General features: G+C 45.9%; 1 protein-coding gene across 1 annotated transcript in view; it reads right to left on the bottom strand.

Annotated features, from left to right (window-relative positions):
* Positions 1-18,198, bottom strand: part of LOC147729873 (ras GTPase-activating protein 4-like) — a 625,955-nt gene that overhangs the window by 401,387 nt on the left and 206,370 nt on the right. The window contains exon 5 of the mRNA XM_086954787.1: positions 7,194-7,323. Within this exon, the coding sequence (XP_086810913.1) occupies positions 7,194-7,323 (130 nt within the window). The remainder of the gene's footprint in view (positions 1-7,193; positions 7,324-18,198) is intronic.

The raw sequence follows: 18,198 nt of genomic DNA, 5'->3' as shown, positions 1-18,198 counted from the left end.
TTGCCAGTAACTTTGGCGATGTTTGATGAATTCTCAAGTAACCTTCCAAAATAAAGTTTATCCACCTTAGCTCTTTCCTGGAATGTTTCCTGTTAATCAATGAATCAGATAATGAAAAAAGGATGGGGGCGGGGCTCAAAAAGTAATTTTCCCATGTAATTTATAAAGCGATTTTTGAATAGCACTACAGCCAAAAACAGCCGAACAGAATTGCACCAAATTTAGCAGAAAGCTAGATACATACCCGGAACTTGTGCTTTTTGTGGTTTAGTGTAAATCTGTTAGCCACTTGTTAAGAAATTAAGGGTTCACCTACAGGATTCCCCTTGCAATCCAATTGGCCGATGGGGGCTTTTTCCCTGTTGTTCTTCTATTTAATCACATACAACCAGTGCTGATAAACGCAGAACACTCTGAAAACATGGGAGTGGGATAGGCAGTGCTTAAATCGGGCCATTTGCTGCCTGAGGGGGCCCCCGGCACTCATTCTTGGGGACCAGCCCTTATTTTCTGCATCAGACATTTTTCGAGAACAAGAGAGGGAAAAAACGCACAAAGCAGAAAGACAGACAAAGAGAAAGAAGGAAACATTGGCATAAAGGGAGAAAGCAGGAACCTCCAAGAGTGAGCAAAGGTGCTGGGTGTGCTGTGCAGTGTGGTAAAGAGGAGTGAAGGGGATTTAAGATTACCAGCCTTGGTATTCAGTGTCTCAACATTTAAAGGCACCGGCTGCAGGATTCTGATCAGTGTTTGGACACTAGCACTCATTATTTTACAAACTGGGCCCTGGGGCTAGGGTAACACTGGAGTAGGTCAAGGAACAGAAGTAGGTTCCATCCTGGCAAATCGAAAAAGAGCAGAAGAAAACTTTTGTCTCATTGCTTGCTGACAAAAAGACGTGGAATAAAAACAATACCGTTGGATAAAATGATGAATAGTTTAGAAGAAATCCAAGAGATGGTAATGTTACTACTAAATTTCAATGTACTGTTTATTTAGGACAGGCAAACCTCTGACGATCTAAATACTGGATATTTCATGATCCCACAATTGTCTTATGAGTCCATAAGGTATGAGAAACACCCGAAGAAAGTTCACATGCATAGAACAAAGGCTCAACAGCATCAGCAGCAATAGCATCAAAAAGGAAGTTGTGTGATCACTTTACGTAATTGACCAATCCCCATCTGAGTCGCAATGCAGGAACAACATGTTGTTGTGGTGCATCCTTTAACCCCTGCATGCGGTGGCGATTCTGCACCTGTACGGCAAAATCGCGAATGGGCGGGTTTATGACGGCCCCCAGCCGTCATCAGCACACGAGCGCCGTAGTGCATGACGGATGGGGGCCGTCATCAGCACGCAAGGGGTTAATGAGTGTGCTGTGCGCAGGTCTGGACAGTGAGCTGTTTCACAACAAATACGCTGTTCTCAGCGCAAAGGCAATCCCATTCCTCCACTGGGTACAGTGCATTAGTAAAAGGCTGTTTCAAGCTGCATTTCACTGGAGGCGGCAAGCCATCATATAATACAGCCCATTGAGTGTTGTGGACAGTTTGGAAACCACATTAGCGAATATAAAACATAATATTACAGACACTCTAGAGCAGTGTTCTTCAAACTCTGGGGCGCCTCCCCCAGGGGGGCACAACACCATCTCAGGGGGGGGCGCACTCGACCCTAAAATCTTACCTTTGCTGTCTTCCACTGTCCCCCGCGTCGCAAGTCTTCAGCCATTTGAAATGGGAATTTCTGTTCATTGAAGAACTCCGGTAACAGAGGGAGGGAGGGGAAATCATTGGGCACGATGTGCCCATGCTTTTGTCTGCTAAGTGCCAACAGTTCACCGTTCCGGGAGGGGGTTAATTGGAAGAGCTGAAATGCTTCAGCTGTAGTGGGAGGCAGGAAGTCTCCTCTGCTAAAACCGAAAGCAAAGGAAGGGACAGTCCTGTTCCTTCGCGTTTGATTTCAAAGCAGAGGAGACTCCTTGCCTCCCACTGCAGCTAAAATGACGGTCTGTTCCTTTCTTTCAGTTTTAGCAGAGGAGACATCCTGCCTTAGGGTGACCACGCGTCCCCATTTTGCCAGGACGGTCCCTGTTTTTAACCAGCTGTCCCAGCAAATTTCAAGAAATTTAGCTCATGTCCCCATTTTTGGAGAGGGTCGACTGAAAACGGTGGGAGGTGTTTTTTATGTTTTACAAAGCAGGGATAGTTAGCAGTTGTTTCAAGAAAGCAATTTAATTAACAGGCAAGCTACTGGGATTAAAAATTGATGTTATGTATGTTCTTACTGCCTGTTCTGTAATTCTCTTCTGAGGAGCGCTCTCATCGCTTGAAGTAAAATTGTAGTCCTATTTTTGAGAAATGTCCAGGTTTTTGGCTTCAAAATTCTGGTCACCCTATCCTGCCTCCGACTGCAGCTGAAGCATTTCAGCTCTTCCAATTTAACCCCGTCCTGGGAGGGTTAGCTCTTAGCAGAAAGGAGACAATGTTTCTTTTAAAAGTATGCAGGCAGGTGCACAAAGCCCACAGGGCTAAAAGGGCTACAAGTTGCCAAAAGAACAAGCATTGGCATAGCCAATAGGTCTCGCTTTTGGGACCGTCTAAGTATTTAGTTATGCAGCACAACTGTTGCATGGCTTAACACTTAAAAGGTCCCAAAGGCAAGACCTATTGGTTATGCCAATGCTTGTTTTTAGTTGATGGGAAGGAATTGAGTCCTCAAATTAATAGAGCCAATATGCGCAATTTTTTTTCTACATGGCCAAAGTACCCACGATCTACTTAAGAGGTTCATATGCGACAGGTAAAGGCTTGATTTTTTAAAAAATCAGAGTAAACCTTTTGCATACCAAGTAGCAGCATGTAATGCGAGGTGCCTTCTTACGTTTTAACCCACACTACTTGGATTTTTAAGCTTATACTTACAACGTTACATAAGAAACTACAAGTCCCAGAATGTAGCTTGCTGTTGGCTAAAATTGGGATTAACATGCAAACGCTTGGCAGCTATGCAAATAAATCCCTCCAAGTCACTCCAGCGCCACTTTAAGAGTTGTGTGGTGTTCTTTTAGTTATCATTGTTTCAAGGTGTGTTTGATGGTGTGTTGGAACACGGCTGCTAAAGGCACAACCTAAAATGACCTCCACACCTGCGAAGTATGGTGAACAAAGTTCTCAAATTTCGCAGGTTCAGGTACGAGTAGCTCATTCGGGTCAGGTTTTTTTTGCATTCTGGGAATAGTAGTTCTGACTTTATGAATGTGATCAAAAGGGCCACAAATCCCAGGATGCAAAGAACAAACTGAACTTGATGAGCTACACACACATTAAACTGAGAATCTTGAGATCTCTGCCGTAGGGGCTTTAGTGCCTTATTTTACGTCCCATGAAAGTTCTACACCTGGAGAATGAAAGCCCTGAACTGGAGAATTGTCCTGTTGTCTTGTAGTTATCTGGCTACTTTCTCAACTGCATGATACACATCTGTTTTTATAAGTGTTGGTGTATGTAAAAGGTAACTACATCCCACCATCTCACTAAGGACACAGCGATTCCAGTCCTGAGTTATGGTTGACGTGATATCTTTATCGAGACCTTGTTTTTGCCCGTAGCACTCAGCAAAAAATGACTATTCCTCTGGCTACTGGCATCAATAGTAGTATCTTACCCATTTTCAGGGATTTTCAATATTGCAGTCTAACGTGAAGTATTGGCTGGCAGGTGGTGGGTACCTCACTAATTTTGGGGGGCTTGCACTTGCTTTTCACCATCAGATTATGACCCTGCGCAAGAGACAAAGACACCACCGAAGCTTCTCTAAAATGACTCAAAGTGAGCATAAATACGCCTTTCAGGGGGCCCGTGATAGAGGCAGCTCTGTTTTTGCCCTGATGGCCTGGAATAATTCCTAAACAGATTCATGTAAATACCGTTTTGTTTAATTTTTTTTAATGTGATACAGTCACTGTTTTGGCTGAAACTGTCTGCAGAATATTCAGCTTTGAGCAAGACTACTATCAAAACTCTCTTGCCTTTCAGCTGGTCCTATTTATGTGAGATTGGGTTCTCAGCACTTGTGGTATTAAAGACCAAGTACCGTTCAAGAGTAGATATGAAGCACAACCTGAGGATGTCAATAGCAAAAATCCATCCACAGATTGACCGTCTGTGGTGAAAGACAGACACACCCGTCACATTTATGTTGGTGGTGTTATTATTAATCTAGGTCATGTGTAAAACAAAGCATTCCAGTAAAAACAATTTTCACACATTTTATCTTGGAATATTGTGTTTTGAGCTGTATAATAAACCTCCGTCATTTCACCACATCCACTCACAAACCTGCAGTTTACTACACTCTCTTTGTGTAGAACATTATTTGTCGGATATGGCCCGTGATATGCATGTGGCGGTCAATTATTTAGTGTGCCAGATTCCAGAAATTTCTGTCAGGTTGTGGGGGGCCCAACATCTAAAACAAATTCAGCTGGGTGGGCTCAACCTACAACAGTTTGAAGACCTCTGCGCTAGAGTGATATAGCACACATTGGGAACAATTCACATTTGTCAGGTGTACCACTGCTTTTTTCTATGTCCATGTAATCATTGGCATAATAAACACACTACAAGCAAGTAGAGGTCATGTAGGAATGTTACGTGTGTCAATGCTGCAAATGCTGGAAAGTTAAACTTTGTTTTTAATTGGTACTGACCTGCGGGAGGCCCTCCTTTTTAGAGGCAGCCTTCTTCCACTGCAATTGCAAAATAAACAAGCATCTGCAATGCAATAGGTCTTGCATTTGCGAGATTTTGAGCTATTGGCATTGTAAAGGACAATGTCTTTCATTTATAGGTTTTAAAAAACCTGCAATGATAAAAGGCATTGTCATAAGTTTCGAAAATGGGATGAAAAGGTATTTTGCAATGTGGTAAAACTGTTCCTGCATGTTATCCCTAATTAATGCCTGCCACACTGTAAAACAGCAGGAGGTGGTATGGTTTTTCGGGAGGGATGTTTGATTTGTCCAAACCCGGGTTTTGCTTGTTCGCCTCTGCGTTGAGAAACAAATGGCTCTGGCCATGGAAGCCGTGCTTCAGTGGTACTAGTAAAATTAATTTATTAGTTATTAAAAACCATAAACTTTGTTAAAATATAAAATTAACATCGCAAATAAATAAGGAAAATAAGGAAGCGTTTCAGTCAGTTCTGGGCTATGGGGAGACTGAATGCCCCGACATGGAGAGACGGATTGGCCCGAGTGTGGGATCTCCTAGCGATGGAAATGATCTCCTTGGATAATGTTAGGACATTTGACAAGGATTGGTTCGCTCTCAGAGGAAGAAACACATAATCCCGGCTGTTTAGCAAATCAGGGTGGCCATCTTTTTCCTGTAGGCAAGTGGGACCTTTCTTATACAGCACTTTATGAGGAGCCCAAGAGCTTTAAATGTGTCTGTGCCTGCTCGGGGGCCAAGGCAGCCCCTTCAGACCCCGCAGATGGACGGACTGCCTTCTGGAGTGTTAGGATGAGGAAGCGTGCTGTTTCTGGGCTTACGCATCAGCTGGGGGTCATTCCGGGCTGATTGTTAGCCCATGGACGTGCAGTTTTACAGCAATGCTGCCCCAGACCCTGTTAAATCTGATGCGTTAGGAGGGCTGGGCCCGCAGCGGTCCCCGGTTCTCTGTTTGTTGTCCTTCTTCCTCGGCTTCCCAGAAAACAAACAGAACTGCAGGACCAGGACCTGGCTCTGGTGTGCTGTGAACTGAAGGCGGGAGGCGCAATCAGGGTGGGTGAAAGGTTCCAAGGTGTGCAGAGATGGGGAAGGGAAGAGAAGGCGGGAGGCGCCCTAGGGTGGGCAGAGAAGGCCCCAGGGTGGGTAAAAGGTTTCAAGGTGTGCAAAGAAGGCAAGAGGAGCCCCAGGGTGGGTGAAAGGTTCCAAGGTGTGCAGAGGTAGGACAGGGAAGAGAAGGCGGGAGGCGCCCCGGGGGGGGTGAATGGTTCCAAGTTGTGCAGAGAAGGCAGGAGGAGCCCCAGCGTGAGTGAAAGTTTCCAATGTGTGCGGAGAAGGCAGGGGGAGCCACAGGGTGGGTGAAAGGTTCCAAGGTGGTCAGAGAAGGCAGGAAGAGCCCCAGGGTGGGTGAAAGGTTCCAATGTTAGGCGGAGAAGGCAGGAGGAGCCCCAGGGTGGGTGAAAGGTTCCAAGGTGGTCAGAGAAGGCAGGAAGAGCCCCAGGGTGGGTGAAAGCTTACATGACCGCTTATCGCCGCCTAAAAGAATATAGTGCTCACCGAATACACATGAACACACAAAAGCGGACGAAAACAGTAGTTAGGCGCTGCTGCTTCCGGACTAAACGGAAGTGAGTATCGCATCAACAGCAATAAAAAAACAGCTAACAAGAGCAATGACAAAGTTAAACTAATGGGAAGCAGCAACAGAAATTACCTGGTAATAGGCGGGGTTTCACCCAACATACTGATTACTTGATGACCAGAGTCATTGTGATGGGTGTATAGAAGTGCATCCTGGGCAATCTTTGATTATCACAGGTAGAGAGATATAGGTGCAGCATTCCACAGCCTCCAATCATTTCACCAAAAAAACCACTAAAAGGTGTGATGGTAGTGACTGTATGGCCAAACTAGGACTCGCAGTCAATGAATCATATGGGTCAGGTACATCTCGTTGCTTTTGCTCTTTAGGGCCCAACCGATCTCGACGTACCAGTACAGACTGAATGAGGAAGCCTCACACAGCAAAAGCAACTAGGAGTACCTGAATCATATCATTGATTGACTGCGAGCCCTAATTTGGCCATAAAGTCGCTACCATCACACCTCTATGTGTTCTTTATTATAATCTTTGGACCATCCCAACATCCATGACCTACCCAAATGGGCACATTATAAAAATGTCTTCGATAATAGGTACCCTGTCAATTAGACACCAACATAACTAATGTTGTTTATGTCCAAAATAAATGTGACTACCTACACAAGAACCCCAGCATCTCTACAGGTGACTGAAGAAGCAAGCGTGTGCAAATGTTCAACTAATGATAATGGGGTAAGCTAGCAGCAGATGAGACAGTTCTTGGGTGGACTTCCTGTCAGTTGAACTGTACCCTGTATACCGTTACCTAATAGCCATGAAGCCCCAGTGCAGTCTCCCCCACGACAACTCCTTACCGTGCTTCAAACACATGGCACCGTAACCTTCTCGATAAGTCAGTCTGGACAACTTCAATCTGCAGGTGAATTTCTCCTTGCACCTCCTCGTCGGGATCAATTTCTGCCAAATTCAGCCAACCACTGAAACCTGGATAGATAAAGAAAGAGGCTTGATTAGACAGTTGTACGACGGTACAACACATGCAATTACTTCGCATGCCTTTCACACGCATTTTTAGCGCACGTTTTTACCGCAAATATGCATTAAAAATGCATGCCAATAACAGGCATTGTTTTTAGATGTAAAAAAATTTATTTGTGGGGATATACCCCCCACAGCTCCAAAATTACCTTAAATGCGTGGTATTGGCATGCGTTGTAAATGCATATATGCGGTAAAAATATGCGAGCTAAAAAATGCATGGTAAAGGCATAACGAGGTAAAATCTTGTTGTAAAGGCTGTTTCCCGATTAGACGTCACCTGCTCAGAGTGAAGGAGGATGATGGTCAGTAAACACCCTCTTCATGGTGGTATACAGTTCAGTACCTAACTTGAGTTACAGTTTTATACCTGAGATAAAGTACCCCCTGCTGTACGGTATAGGGATATTGTAAGTCACCAAAGAGATCCATGACCATATAGAGGAACAAGGCCAAAGGATGAGTTCCTTTATATGGTCATGGAACTCGGAGGATACATGGAATATCTTTTTAAGACACAGTAGTGAGCATTTAATTTCTTAAAATAGATGCTCACACCATCATCTTTTCAACAAATTGTTTAAATCCTTGGTGTGTTGCTCTTTCATATAAACGAGTACATATGGTTGCAGAAGGGAAGAATGAAAGAAGAACCGTAGTGTGAAATTAAACACACAAATAAGCATTTAGTAATTAGTTTAAAAAAAAAGATGTTCAAGTCAGTTTAACATTAGTCAGAATAAATACATGCTGTAGCTCCGAAAGTGTGGAAATATGCAAAGAGATGGTATCTTTCCTGTAATGAGCCAAAAATAAACATGTTGCAATAAATATCGTTCTGCTGATCACTGTACATGTTAGAAACAAGAACATGAAGAGCGAAAAGCCAGCCTAGATTGTTTAAACTGCAGCTGTAATTGTGCTCTGTGGTCTTCCTCCCACCTTGACTACTAGTTTCACAACTCGGCTGAAATAATTTATTACAGTTAAGCAGCTACAATATTTCCTTATTGCGGGCGATTGGAGATGTCACAACTAGACTGTAACAATAAAATAATAAAAGGGCTTTATACAGGGATTGCAGGCTCCCAAGTATTTTACTCCAGCAACATTTTCCAATAAATGCAAACTGAAAAGTGAGAAGCAGAATGGAATAGAAACACTTGTAGCTGTGCAGTGTATAGTATGCTTTTGAATGGGGAATTTGCCTTTTACGATGTTGGTTGCATGAATAATAGGTCATAATAACTCTGTAGATTTCACAGTAGCTTCTTCATCAGTAAACCCTGCCGCTTTATCAGAATACAGTTCATTCTTGTATTTACATATGCACAGCTAGCGCTCCAGCATTCGCTCTCTCTCCTCCTCCTGTAGGAGTGAACAGAAAACAGGCACATACATTCACTGGAACCATTCAACTGCGATAAATGTCAGATTTTCTTAAGCACTAGATCAAGCTGAAATATAGGTGTGCTATTTTTGGTCCTCAGGCAGGCTGAAAACAACCTGCTAGGAAAGAAGGCGTTCAGCACAGAATGTGGTTTCAATGCAGCTCATAATGTCTGCATTTCATGGGAATATTTTATGTCCATGTGTCCTGTTCTTGTTGCACGTGGCATACATTTTACGCGAGGGCATACGAAGTTATTAGTTGTACCAATTTCCATTTTCCTTCCCAGTTGCTGAAAAACTGAATTATTTCATTTGATGCCTTGTAAGTCGAAAAGAAGCCCTAGAGGTTAAAGGTGACGCAGAATTTGATGACAGCCCTTGGGTCTAATTCTTCTACATGTATCCGGTAGATCCAGAATAAGCTTGGCCTTCAGAAGTAGTGCGCCGATGCTAAGGGGATGAGACAGGGACTTTAGCAGGTATGCGGGTAGAGCTGCCCATGAAAAAAGCATGCAAGAACATCTGAGCGCTCCTCTGGTTTCTGTAAACACAAAATGGGCCATGAAGGGAAGTAGTCACAATGGTGGTCATTCTAGAAGAGAGATATTGGAAATGACCATCTTTTGTGTGGGATTCCAACAGATTTTCTGTCTTCCCTTGCTGAACCAATTTTTGTTTGGCATATTACTATGTGCATATTACCCCTGGCTAACCAATAGTAAAGTGGCTAACCAATAGTAAAGTGCTTGTGCTCTCCTTTTTAAACCCGGTAAAAGTGACATATACCTAATTGGCCAAATAAATTTACTTATAAATCCCTCGTATATGACACTACATGTACCCAGCGTCTCTAAATTAAATACTACTAGAGGGCTTTGGCAATAATGGTGCAACTAACTAGTGTAGTATTGTAAAGTATGTCTCCAGGCCTAAACCTTCCTTTTTAATACTTATAAGTCACCCTTAAGATAGGCCCCTAAATACCCATAGGACAGGGTACAGGCTATGAAAAAGGTTATAATGTTTCTAAGTCCTGACACTGACAGTGGAAAACCTCCAAATGGGTTTTTAACCGTAGCAAGGCTGATTCTTCTGTAGTAGAACACTGGGTTACACTATACCAATTTATAGTACTTTATTTCAGTTTGGGAGCAGCTACAAATTGGTTCAATTACTCATTTTAATAGTAATTTAAAATCCAACTTAATGGTCAAGTCAAATTTTATATTACTATTTTGAAACTTACACTTTTAGAAAATTATCATTTTCCTGCTGAAGGAAAATGGGTCCTTTCTGACAGTGTCCAGTGTCACCTGACTCTTGATGGCTCCCCTGGGGGGAAAGGTGTATTGCTCCTAGACAGTGGACAAAGGACCATGGTAGCTGGAAAGGGAATCTACCCTTGACAGGATGGTCTGGGAGGCTGTGCCCAGCTCCTTCCTGAGCTTCAAAGGAGGTCTACTATATCACAGGCAGACAAAGCTCGCACTTAGGTCTGCAACCCTTTTGCCTCTCTAGTCAGGCTGGCACCAGACCTAGCAGGTAGAGGAACTGATCAGAACTGGTGAAAGGGTGACTTCCACCAGCAAGTTAGCACTAGGCATAAAATTGGACCACATCTCCTCAGAACACTCCATGACTTGTGGAGAATTAGAAGGACTACCCTGCTGTCTGAGTAACCTGAAGGAAGAATGGACCTGCTAGCCTTGAATCCGGGACTACAGATGAAACTCGAGAGTCAGTTGGCTGACCTCCTGTTTGAGCTATAGCTATGTGAGTGTCCAGAGGGCTCTCTCCCTCTAACTGCCCAGCTAACCAGTACCAACTGAACTTGCCCTGGAATCTGCTGCAGGCTTCAGTTAAAGAGAGTCCTAACTCCCAGGTGGCGCCCCAAGATCCTGGACCCTTGGCTGGTGTCAGAAAGAATAAGCATGGGCGTAAAATCCGTTCCGCTCGCGGAATTTGCGGATTTTCGGTAAATTCGCAATCCGCAAACTCTCGCGAATTTGCCGAAAATCCGCGAATTTGCACGCAGCGGATTTTTTTGCTTGGTGATACAATATTGCGGCGCGCGGCATTCACTTACCGTCATTCAGCGTTTGCCGAGTTGTTTTTCTCGATATTTTGCGAGTGCTGCGCCATTTTGGATCTTGCTGCGGGATCCCGCAAGAGTTTGGCGACCGCGTTCACGTCATCGCGACTTGCCACCTTGCACAGCAAAAGTTTGTCAACGCGATTACGCCGTGATAACGTATCGTGGGAGTTCGCAATTGCGAACACGTAGATGCGGCGGGCAGCAACAATCTTGCACTCGCGAAATTACAAAATTTGCAATTCTGCACAAGAAATCCACCAGCAAGCAGCATAAACCTTCTGAAAATGATGATTTTTATCAGAATAACTCCTCAGGTTGACATTTGCCTGCATTTTTTTTTTGCAAGAAGTCCATTTTGAGGGAGGGGGGTGGGAGGAAGGAAGTGCCCACAGTCTCCAACTTCCTGTTCCTGTCTAGCAGGTTCCTCCCAGTGCTTTCTTCATGTTCTGGTCACTTTCATTCGGATCTTGACCTGGAAGGATTACTTTTTGTGGATGCTGCTGGATATTTGTATTTGAGGCCTTTTTGACTTTCTTTGGATTAGAAAGTTCACAAGTAAGTTTGTTTGGGGCATTACAGTTGCTGCAACTACAATTTTGGAATGTTCGATTTTTGGGCTGTTGTTGGGGCCTTTAGCCCAGGGGTAGTGAGTGGTGCATGGACTGAGTCTTTCTGTGGGGTCTCTTTAATGTAAACATCATGGAGGGCATGGATGGCATGGGATTGTGCTGATTTTTGTGTGTTTTTCGATTTTTTTGGCTGCTGTTGGGGCCTTTTGCCCAGGGCTAGTGAGTGGTGCATGGGCCTAGTCTTTCTGTTGGGTGTCTTGAATTTAAACATCATTAAGGGCATGGATGGCATGGGATTGTGCTGATTTTTGTGTGTTTTTCGATTTTTGTGGCTGCTGTTGGGGCCTTTTGCCCAGGGCTAGTGAGTTGTGCATGGGCCTAGTCATTCTGTTGGGTGTCTTGAATTTAAACATCATTGAGGGCATGGATGGCATGGGATTGTGCTGATTTTTGTGTGTTTTTTTTATTTTTTTGGCTGCTGTTGGGGCCTTTTGCCCAGGGGTAGTGAGTGGTGCATGGACTGAGTCTTTCTGTGGGGTCTCTTTAATTTAAACATCATGGAGGGCATGGATGGCATGGGATTGTGGTGATTTTTGTGTGTTTTTCGATTTTTTGGGGGTGTTGATGGGGACTGGCCATGTGGGTGGGGGCCATTTTGAGTGCTGGTACAGACAGGCCATGTGCTGGGGGGCAAGGGGCCATTTTGAAGGCAGGCAGTGTTCTCAGGCCTGCACCCATTTTGCCTAGCTTTCATCCATTATGCCCAGGGGTAGTGAGTGGTGCATGGGCCTAGTCTTTCTGTGGGGTGTCTTGAATTTAAACATCATTGAGGGCATAGATGGCATGGGATTGTGCTGATTTTTGTGTGTTTTTCGATTTCTTTGGCTGCTGTTGGGGCCTTTTGCCCAGAGCTAGTGAGTGGTGCATGGACTGAGTCTTTCTGTGGGGTCTCTTTAAAGTAAACATCATGGAGGGCATGGATGGCATGGGATTGTGCTGATTTTTGTGTGTTGTTCGATTTTTTGGGGTGTTGATGGGGACTGGCCATGTGGGTGGGGGCCATTTTGAGTGCTGGCACAGGCAGGCCATGTGCTGGGGGGCAAGGGGCCATTTTGAATGCAGGCAGTGTTCTCAGGCCTGCACCCATTTTGTCTAGCTTTCATCCACTATGCCCAGGGGTAGTGAGTGGTGCATGGGCCTAGTCTTTCTGTGGGGTGTCTTGAATTTAAACATCATTGAGGGCATGAATGGCATGGGATTGGGCTGATTTCTGTGTGTTTTTCGATTTCTTTGGCTGCTGTTGGGGCCTTTTGCCCAGGGCTAGTGAGTGGTGCATGGGCCTAGTCTCTCTGTGGGGTGTCTTGAATTTAAACATCATTGAGGGCATGGATGGCATGGGATTGTGCTGATTTTTGTGTGTATTTCGATTTTTTTGGCTGCTGGTGGGGCCTTTTGCCCAGGGCTAGTGAGTGGTGCATGGACTGAATCTTTCTGTGGGGTCTCTTTAATGTAAACATCATGGAGGGCATGGATGGCATGGGATTGTGCTGATTTTTGTGTGTTTTTCGATTTTTTGGGGTGTTGATGGGGATTGGCCAAGTGGGTGGGGGCCATTTTGAGTGCTGGTTCAGGCAGGCCATGTGCTGGGGGGCAAGGGGCCATTTTGAATGCAGGCAGTGTTCTCAGGCCTGCACCCATTTTGCCTAGCTTTCATCCATTATGCCCAGGGGTAGTGAGTGGTGCATGAGCCTAGTCTTTCTGTGGGGTGTCTTGAATTTAAACATCATTGAGGGCATGGATAGCATTGGATTGTGCTGATTTTTGTGCGTTTTTCGATTTCTTTGGCTGCTGTTGGGGCCTTTTGCCCAGGGCTAGTGAGTGGTGCATGGGCCTAGTCTTTCTGTGGGGTGTCTTGAATTTAAACATCATTGAGGGCATGGATAGCATTGGATTGTGCTGATTTTTGTGCGTTTTTCGATTTCTTTGGCTGCTGTTGGGGCCTTTTGCCCAGGGCTAGTGAGTGGTGCATGGGCCTAGTCTTTCTGTGGGGTGTCTTGAATTTAAACATCATTGAGTGCATGGATGGCATGGGATTGTGCTGATTTTTGTGTGTTTTTCGACTTTTTGGGGTGTATAACTGATGTTCCTCTGTCTTCCATTGCTTTTAGGTGCACAAGACTCAAGAGAACCACCAGTGCCAGGAAGAAGTCCTGCAGCGGTGTGTGTGTGCAGCATAACGTCATGCGACGTCACATCTGGTCACAGACAAGACAACTCTGCAACTCATGCAACTGCGGCCTGCTGTTCTGACCTCTGAAGAAGATGTTAAAAGTTAGGCCGCAAACGTCAACATTATCGGCGCCATCTTGCCCCTTTTCGAGCTCATTCGTGCGCGTAAGCGGCAGCCATTTTGAGTACCATGGCCTCTCTGCCCCTCGCTGATAGCCAGCGCGTCTCTCTCTCTCCCTCCTAACCTCGCAAGCATCCCCCGCACGCTGACAGCCCCCGCTCTCACATGCCTTGGGTCATAAACCCCTCTTCCACGCAGCTCTGCCTCGGAACCCCATCCTGTTCCCAGCGCGACACCTCCCACCATTCCTTTCATGGTCCCGGATCCTCTGATAAAACCCCCTTTCCTCTGTACCCGTTTGTCTTCCTCGTTCCCAGGCCGCCACCTGGCCCTGCGGATACTGTTATTGCCCCCCCCCCCTCCTGTACAGTAGGAAGCTTCCCCCATCAAAGGATCCAAGAGCTGATCAAAGCCCCCACCCCATGAGATCCGATCAACCTCACACATTCCGTGAATCGGCGGAATGTCCAGCTGCGCGATAATCATCACCTGTTGTGACCGGGGTGGGGACTTCAACTGTAAATGTGTGTGGGAACGGGCCTGAAGGGGGGATTCCGAGGAGGTCTTTCCGTACATCAAAGGGTTGACAGAGATGTGTTTCATACAATAAAGCAATAAACTCGTGTATAAGAGGCCAGGCCTCAGAGATGCGGTTAGAGCACCTCGAGAAGATACCCTGTTGTCTGATTTGATGTGTTCTGCTCCGTCGGAATAAAACTTCTGTTTCCTGCCTTCCAGTCTCCAGCGCCTGCCTCTTTGTTTGGTAACTTGAGTGGGTATAGAGGCGGCTAACGCCGGGCAACTTTGAAAAAGGTCTTCTGCCCGTACCTTTTTCCACAATTGGCGTCCCAAACGTGGGGCCCATCAGCGACTCGTGGTTCCAGTGGGAGAGGTCCCGACGACAGAGTGAACGACTGCAACGATCGGGAGAGCTCCTGTCCGATAGACCCTCGTCTGACAGCCGATCATCCGAACTTCACTGGTTCCGAACAGACCTCTCTCTCGAGTGATCTACGGTCCTGACTGGGAACCATCAGGAGTGCCGCGAGGACTACGAAGAATAGAGGATGATCGGGCGCTGGATTCGGAAGACAAGAAACTGTCCATGCGGTCCGGGTAAGGTCGTGTAAACACGACGAATTGCGAAATGATTGTTTGGAAAATACTAGTATTACTCTTTGTTGATTTGTTTGGAGATTCACTGTCTGCAAACGGAGAAACAACAGGCTCTCTCTTTGCAAGCAGTGAAGGATAGGTAACGCTGACTTTTGTCCCCATTGTAATCCGTCGTGCCTATCTTTCTCCCCCACTGATTGATTGTTTGCCCGAACTACTGTTCGTGGATTGTTCTCTGGAGATTTCCTTCTCCCCCACTGATTGATTGTTTGAACCCGAACTACTGTTCGCGGATCGTTTTCTGGAGATTCTCTGTCTGCAAACAGGAAAGAACAGGTTCTCTCTTTGCAGGTAGTGAAAGGGTAGGTAACGCAGACCTTTGTCCCCTTTGTAACCCGTCGTGCCTACTTATTCTCCCCATTGATTGTTTGATTGACCGAACATTGACTGTTCGATATTGGTTCTTGAGGTATTCACTGCCTGCAAACAACGTAGACTAGAAATATTCTGTCTAGTCTTTGCACGCAGTGATAAGATAGGTAGTGCAGACTTTTGTCCCTATTGTAATCCGTCATGCCTGTCTTCTCCCCACTGATTGGTAGCCTGTTTAGCCAGGACCGCTTATTAGAGATGAACCATCCGGCTCCACCGGAAGGCACCCCTAATAAGGACATGTTCACAAAGCATGGATTGATCGCTATAGCTTATAGCAAGCTGTGGCATAAATATACGAAAAAGGATCGAGAAAGTCAGTGGCCACTGATAGGATCCTTCGACGATGATAAAATGAACGCGCTAGAAACAGCCCTTGGGAAACACAAGACAACGCCCACTATGCTTGATAGTTTCGGCATGTGGCGCAAAGAAACCGAACAGCGTAAGAAGAGAAATGAGAGTAGGTTGGGAAAAGAGCTGCGAAAGGCAGCCCACCTAACTGCTAAGAAACTAGAAGAAGAGATTAAGGAAAGAGAGGAAGCCAACCAGAAACCAGAGATAGAAACATCAAACCAGTGTCCGATAGAACGCCCCCTACGCTCTATCCTGAATTGCCCTTAAAACAACGAGCTAACGATGATCTTTTGTTAGGACCTCCGATCATCTATATGCCCCCTCCATACGCCCCTTCCCAACCCTTAGCACAGCACCCACCACCCCCAGGCACAAACGAGAGTAGCGCCACAGCTTCGGCCCCCATGGCCTCTGTGCCGGCCGAACTCCTTGTATTAGATACTACACAAACGACAACGTTAGGCGACCCTGAGACCCGAAGGGCTGGTTCCGCAAGAACAAACAGGTTAAGCAAAGATGAGCGAGCAGGGATTGACAAGATAGCAAGAACACTGGTAGAAAGAAAGGAAGATGAAGAGTACATCACGGATATGTTCAACTCGTATACAGGGAGTCACAGACGACATTTTACCGTACGACTGTGTTACCATGTCTTGAACGCATACGAGGACCGATATCGAGACAAAGGTCCCGAGAGCCTAACGACTCTGTACCGGAAGGTCGATATCGGGGATGAGGGCGAGTGTGATGTGACGGACCTCCTTATGCGTATGCTTGAGGTTTTCCGCCACCTCACTGAACAAGAATCGGGAACTAAACCCACGACATCCGTAGCGACCGAACCACAAACTGAGCAATCTAACGCCATGATGCCGATACGAGAGGCTGCCCCTTACTGGGTTCCTCCACGAGGTGAAGGGACTAACGATGATGCAAACCACAAAGATGCAAAAGGAAGGGTAGTGTACAACTGGGTCTACCAGCCATGGGACCGGCAAGAGATTCTGACATTCCGGAAATCTCTGCCTGACCTACGTAAAAACCCCACTGCCTTCTATACTGAATTAGGTACAGCCCTAGGTTCAACGATTATGACCCTAGCTGACATCGACTTGTTTTTTGGGTTATGTCTACCAGCTGATGTGTGGAAGCAAATCCGGAAAGTCGACCACCTTGAGCTGTTTGGACATACCTGGTTACAACTCGATGGCATTGATAAACAACGAGAACCTGGACAAAAGCCTTTGAAATCCATTTTAGACCTCCCAGATAAAATCGTACAGAAATTAAAAACCCTGATTCCAGAAAAGAAAGTGGACTGGTCGATAGTAACGGCCTGTCGCCAGAAACCCCAGGAGGATGTATCGGACTACTTCTCCCGGTTTGAAACGGTGTTCTCCGATTACAGCGGCCAGGACATGACCACTGCAACCGGACACCATCTGTTTGTCCAGAATTATGTTAAGGGTTTGTCACCAGAGGTCTCCCAGAAACTGCAGGCCAGCGAGAGTAGTTGGGCAGCCTCCAAACCTGCGGCTATCCTCCAGATGGCCCAATATTATGAACATCAGAAAAATGAAAACGATAGAGCAACAGAGAAAAAGAAGAAAGACTTGAAAGAGAGGGTGATGATTGCACAACTGCAAGGGGTGACTATAGGACAAGACCAATACAAGGGAAACTATCAGACGAACGTCCCTAAGACTGCACCTCCCAAGGACCGCACTCCGACTCCCCACATTGGACGTACAGACATTAGAGAGGACCAGTGTGCTTTCTGTAAAGGAACAGGCCATTGGAAATCCCAGTGCCCGGTTCTTTTGGAAATAATCAGAAATAAAGACCCCAAGGACATAGCAAGTGGACCGAGAAATAGGGGACAGCTGCGAGGGCCCCCAAATGACACGACTAACGATAGATCAAGCAGACCAAATACATTTGATCGACCCAGACAGAACCAGTGCCAGCAATCTGACTACGATGACGCCCACGACTTTGCATAGGACTGCCAAGGGCAAGGAAGGGATCCAGTCGAGCTCTATGTTGACCAGCAAGGCCCTTATGTCACTGCTAAGGTCTTGGGTACAAAGTCTCCATTTCTGGTAGACACTGGCGCAACACGTAGTGCGTTATCTAAACGACTGATTCCAAGGGCACCCTTGTCTGGCTCACTTATAACATCAACAGGTTTCGATGGAACGCCCTCCACTAACCCTTTGTCCGCTCCGATCCTCTTCGACTTAGAAAACAACACCACTGACACCACGTTTTTGCTGTCCTCCAATAGCCCTGACGCCATTATGGGACTTGATTTATTGAAACACTTCCGAGCGACAATTAGATGTTCTCAAGACGGAGTTCGAGTTTTCCTTTACGACAACCCCGTTCTGCTTAGACATTGCCCTCCCCGACGCATGTTTTCCATCACTGACGCTGACACATCCCTGCTTGACACTCTGCCTCCGTATCTGTGGGCCAAGACGGATTCGGACGTAGGGCGCATGATGATC

The sequence above is a fragment of the Lissotriton vulgaris genome, chromosome 2_1, assembly GCF_964263255.1.
Source record: "Lissotriton vulgaris chromosome 2_1, aLisVul1.2, whole genome shotgun sequence".
In the NCBI taxonomy this organism is placed as follows: Eukaryota; Metazoa; Chordata; class Amphibia; order Caudata; family Salamandridae; genus Lissotriton; species Lissotriton vulgaris.
The sequence above is the reverse complement of the archived record's forward strand: the minus strand, read 5'-3'. Positions and strand labels throughout refer to the sequence as shown.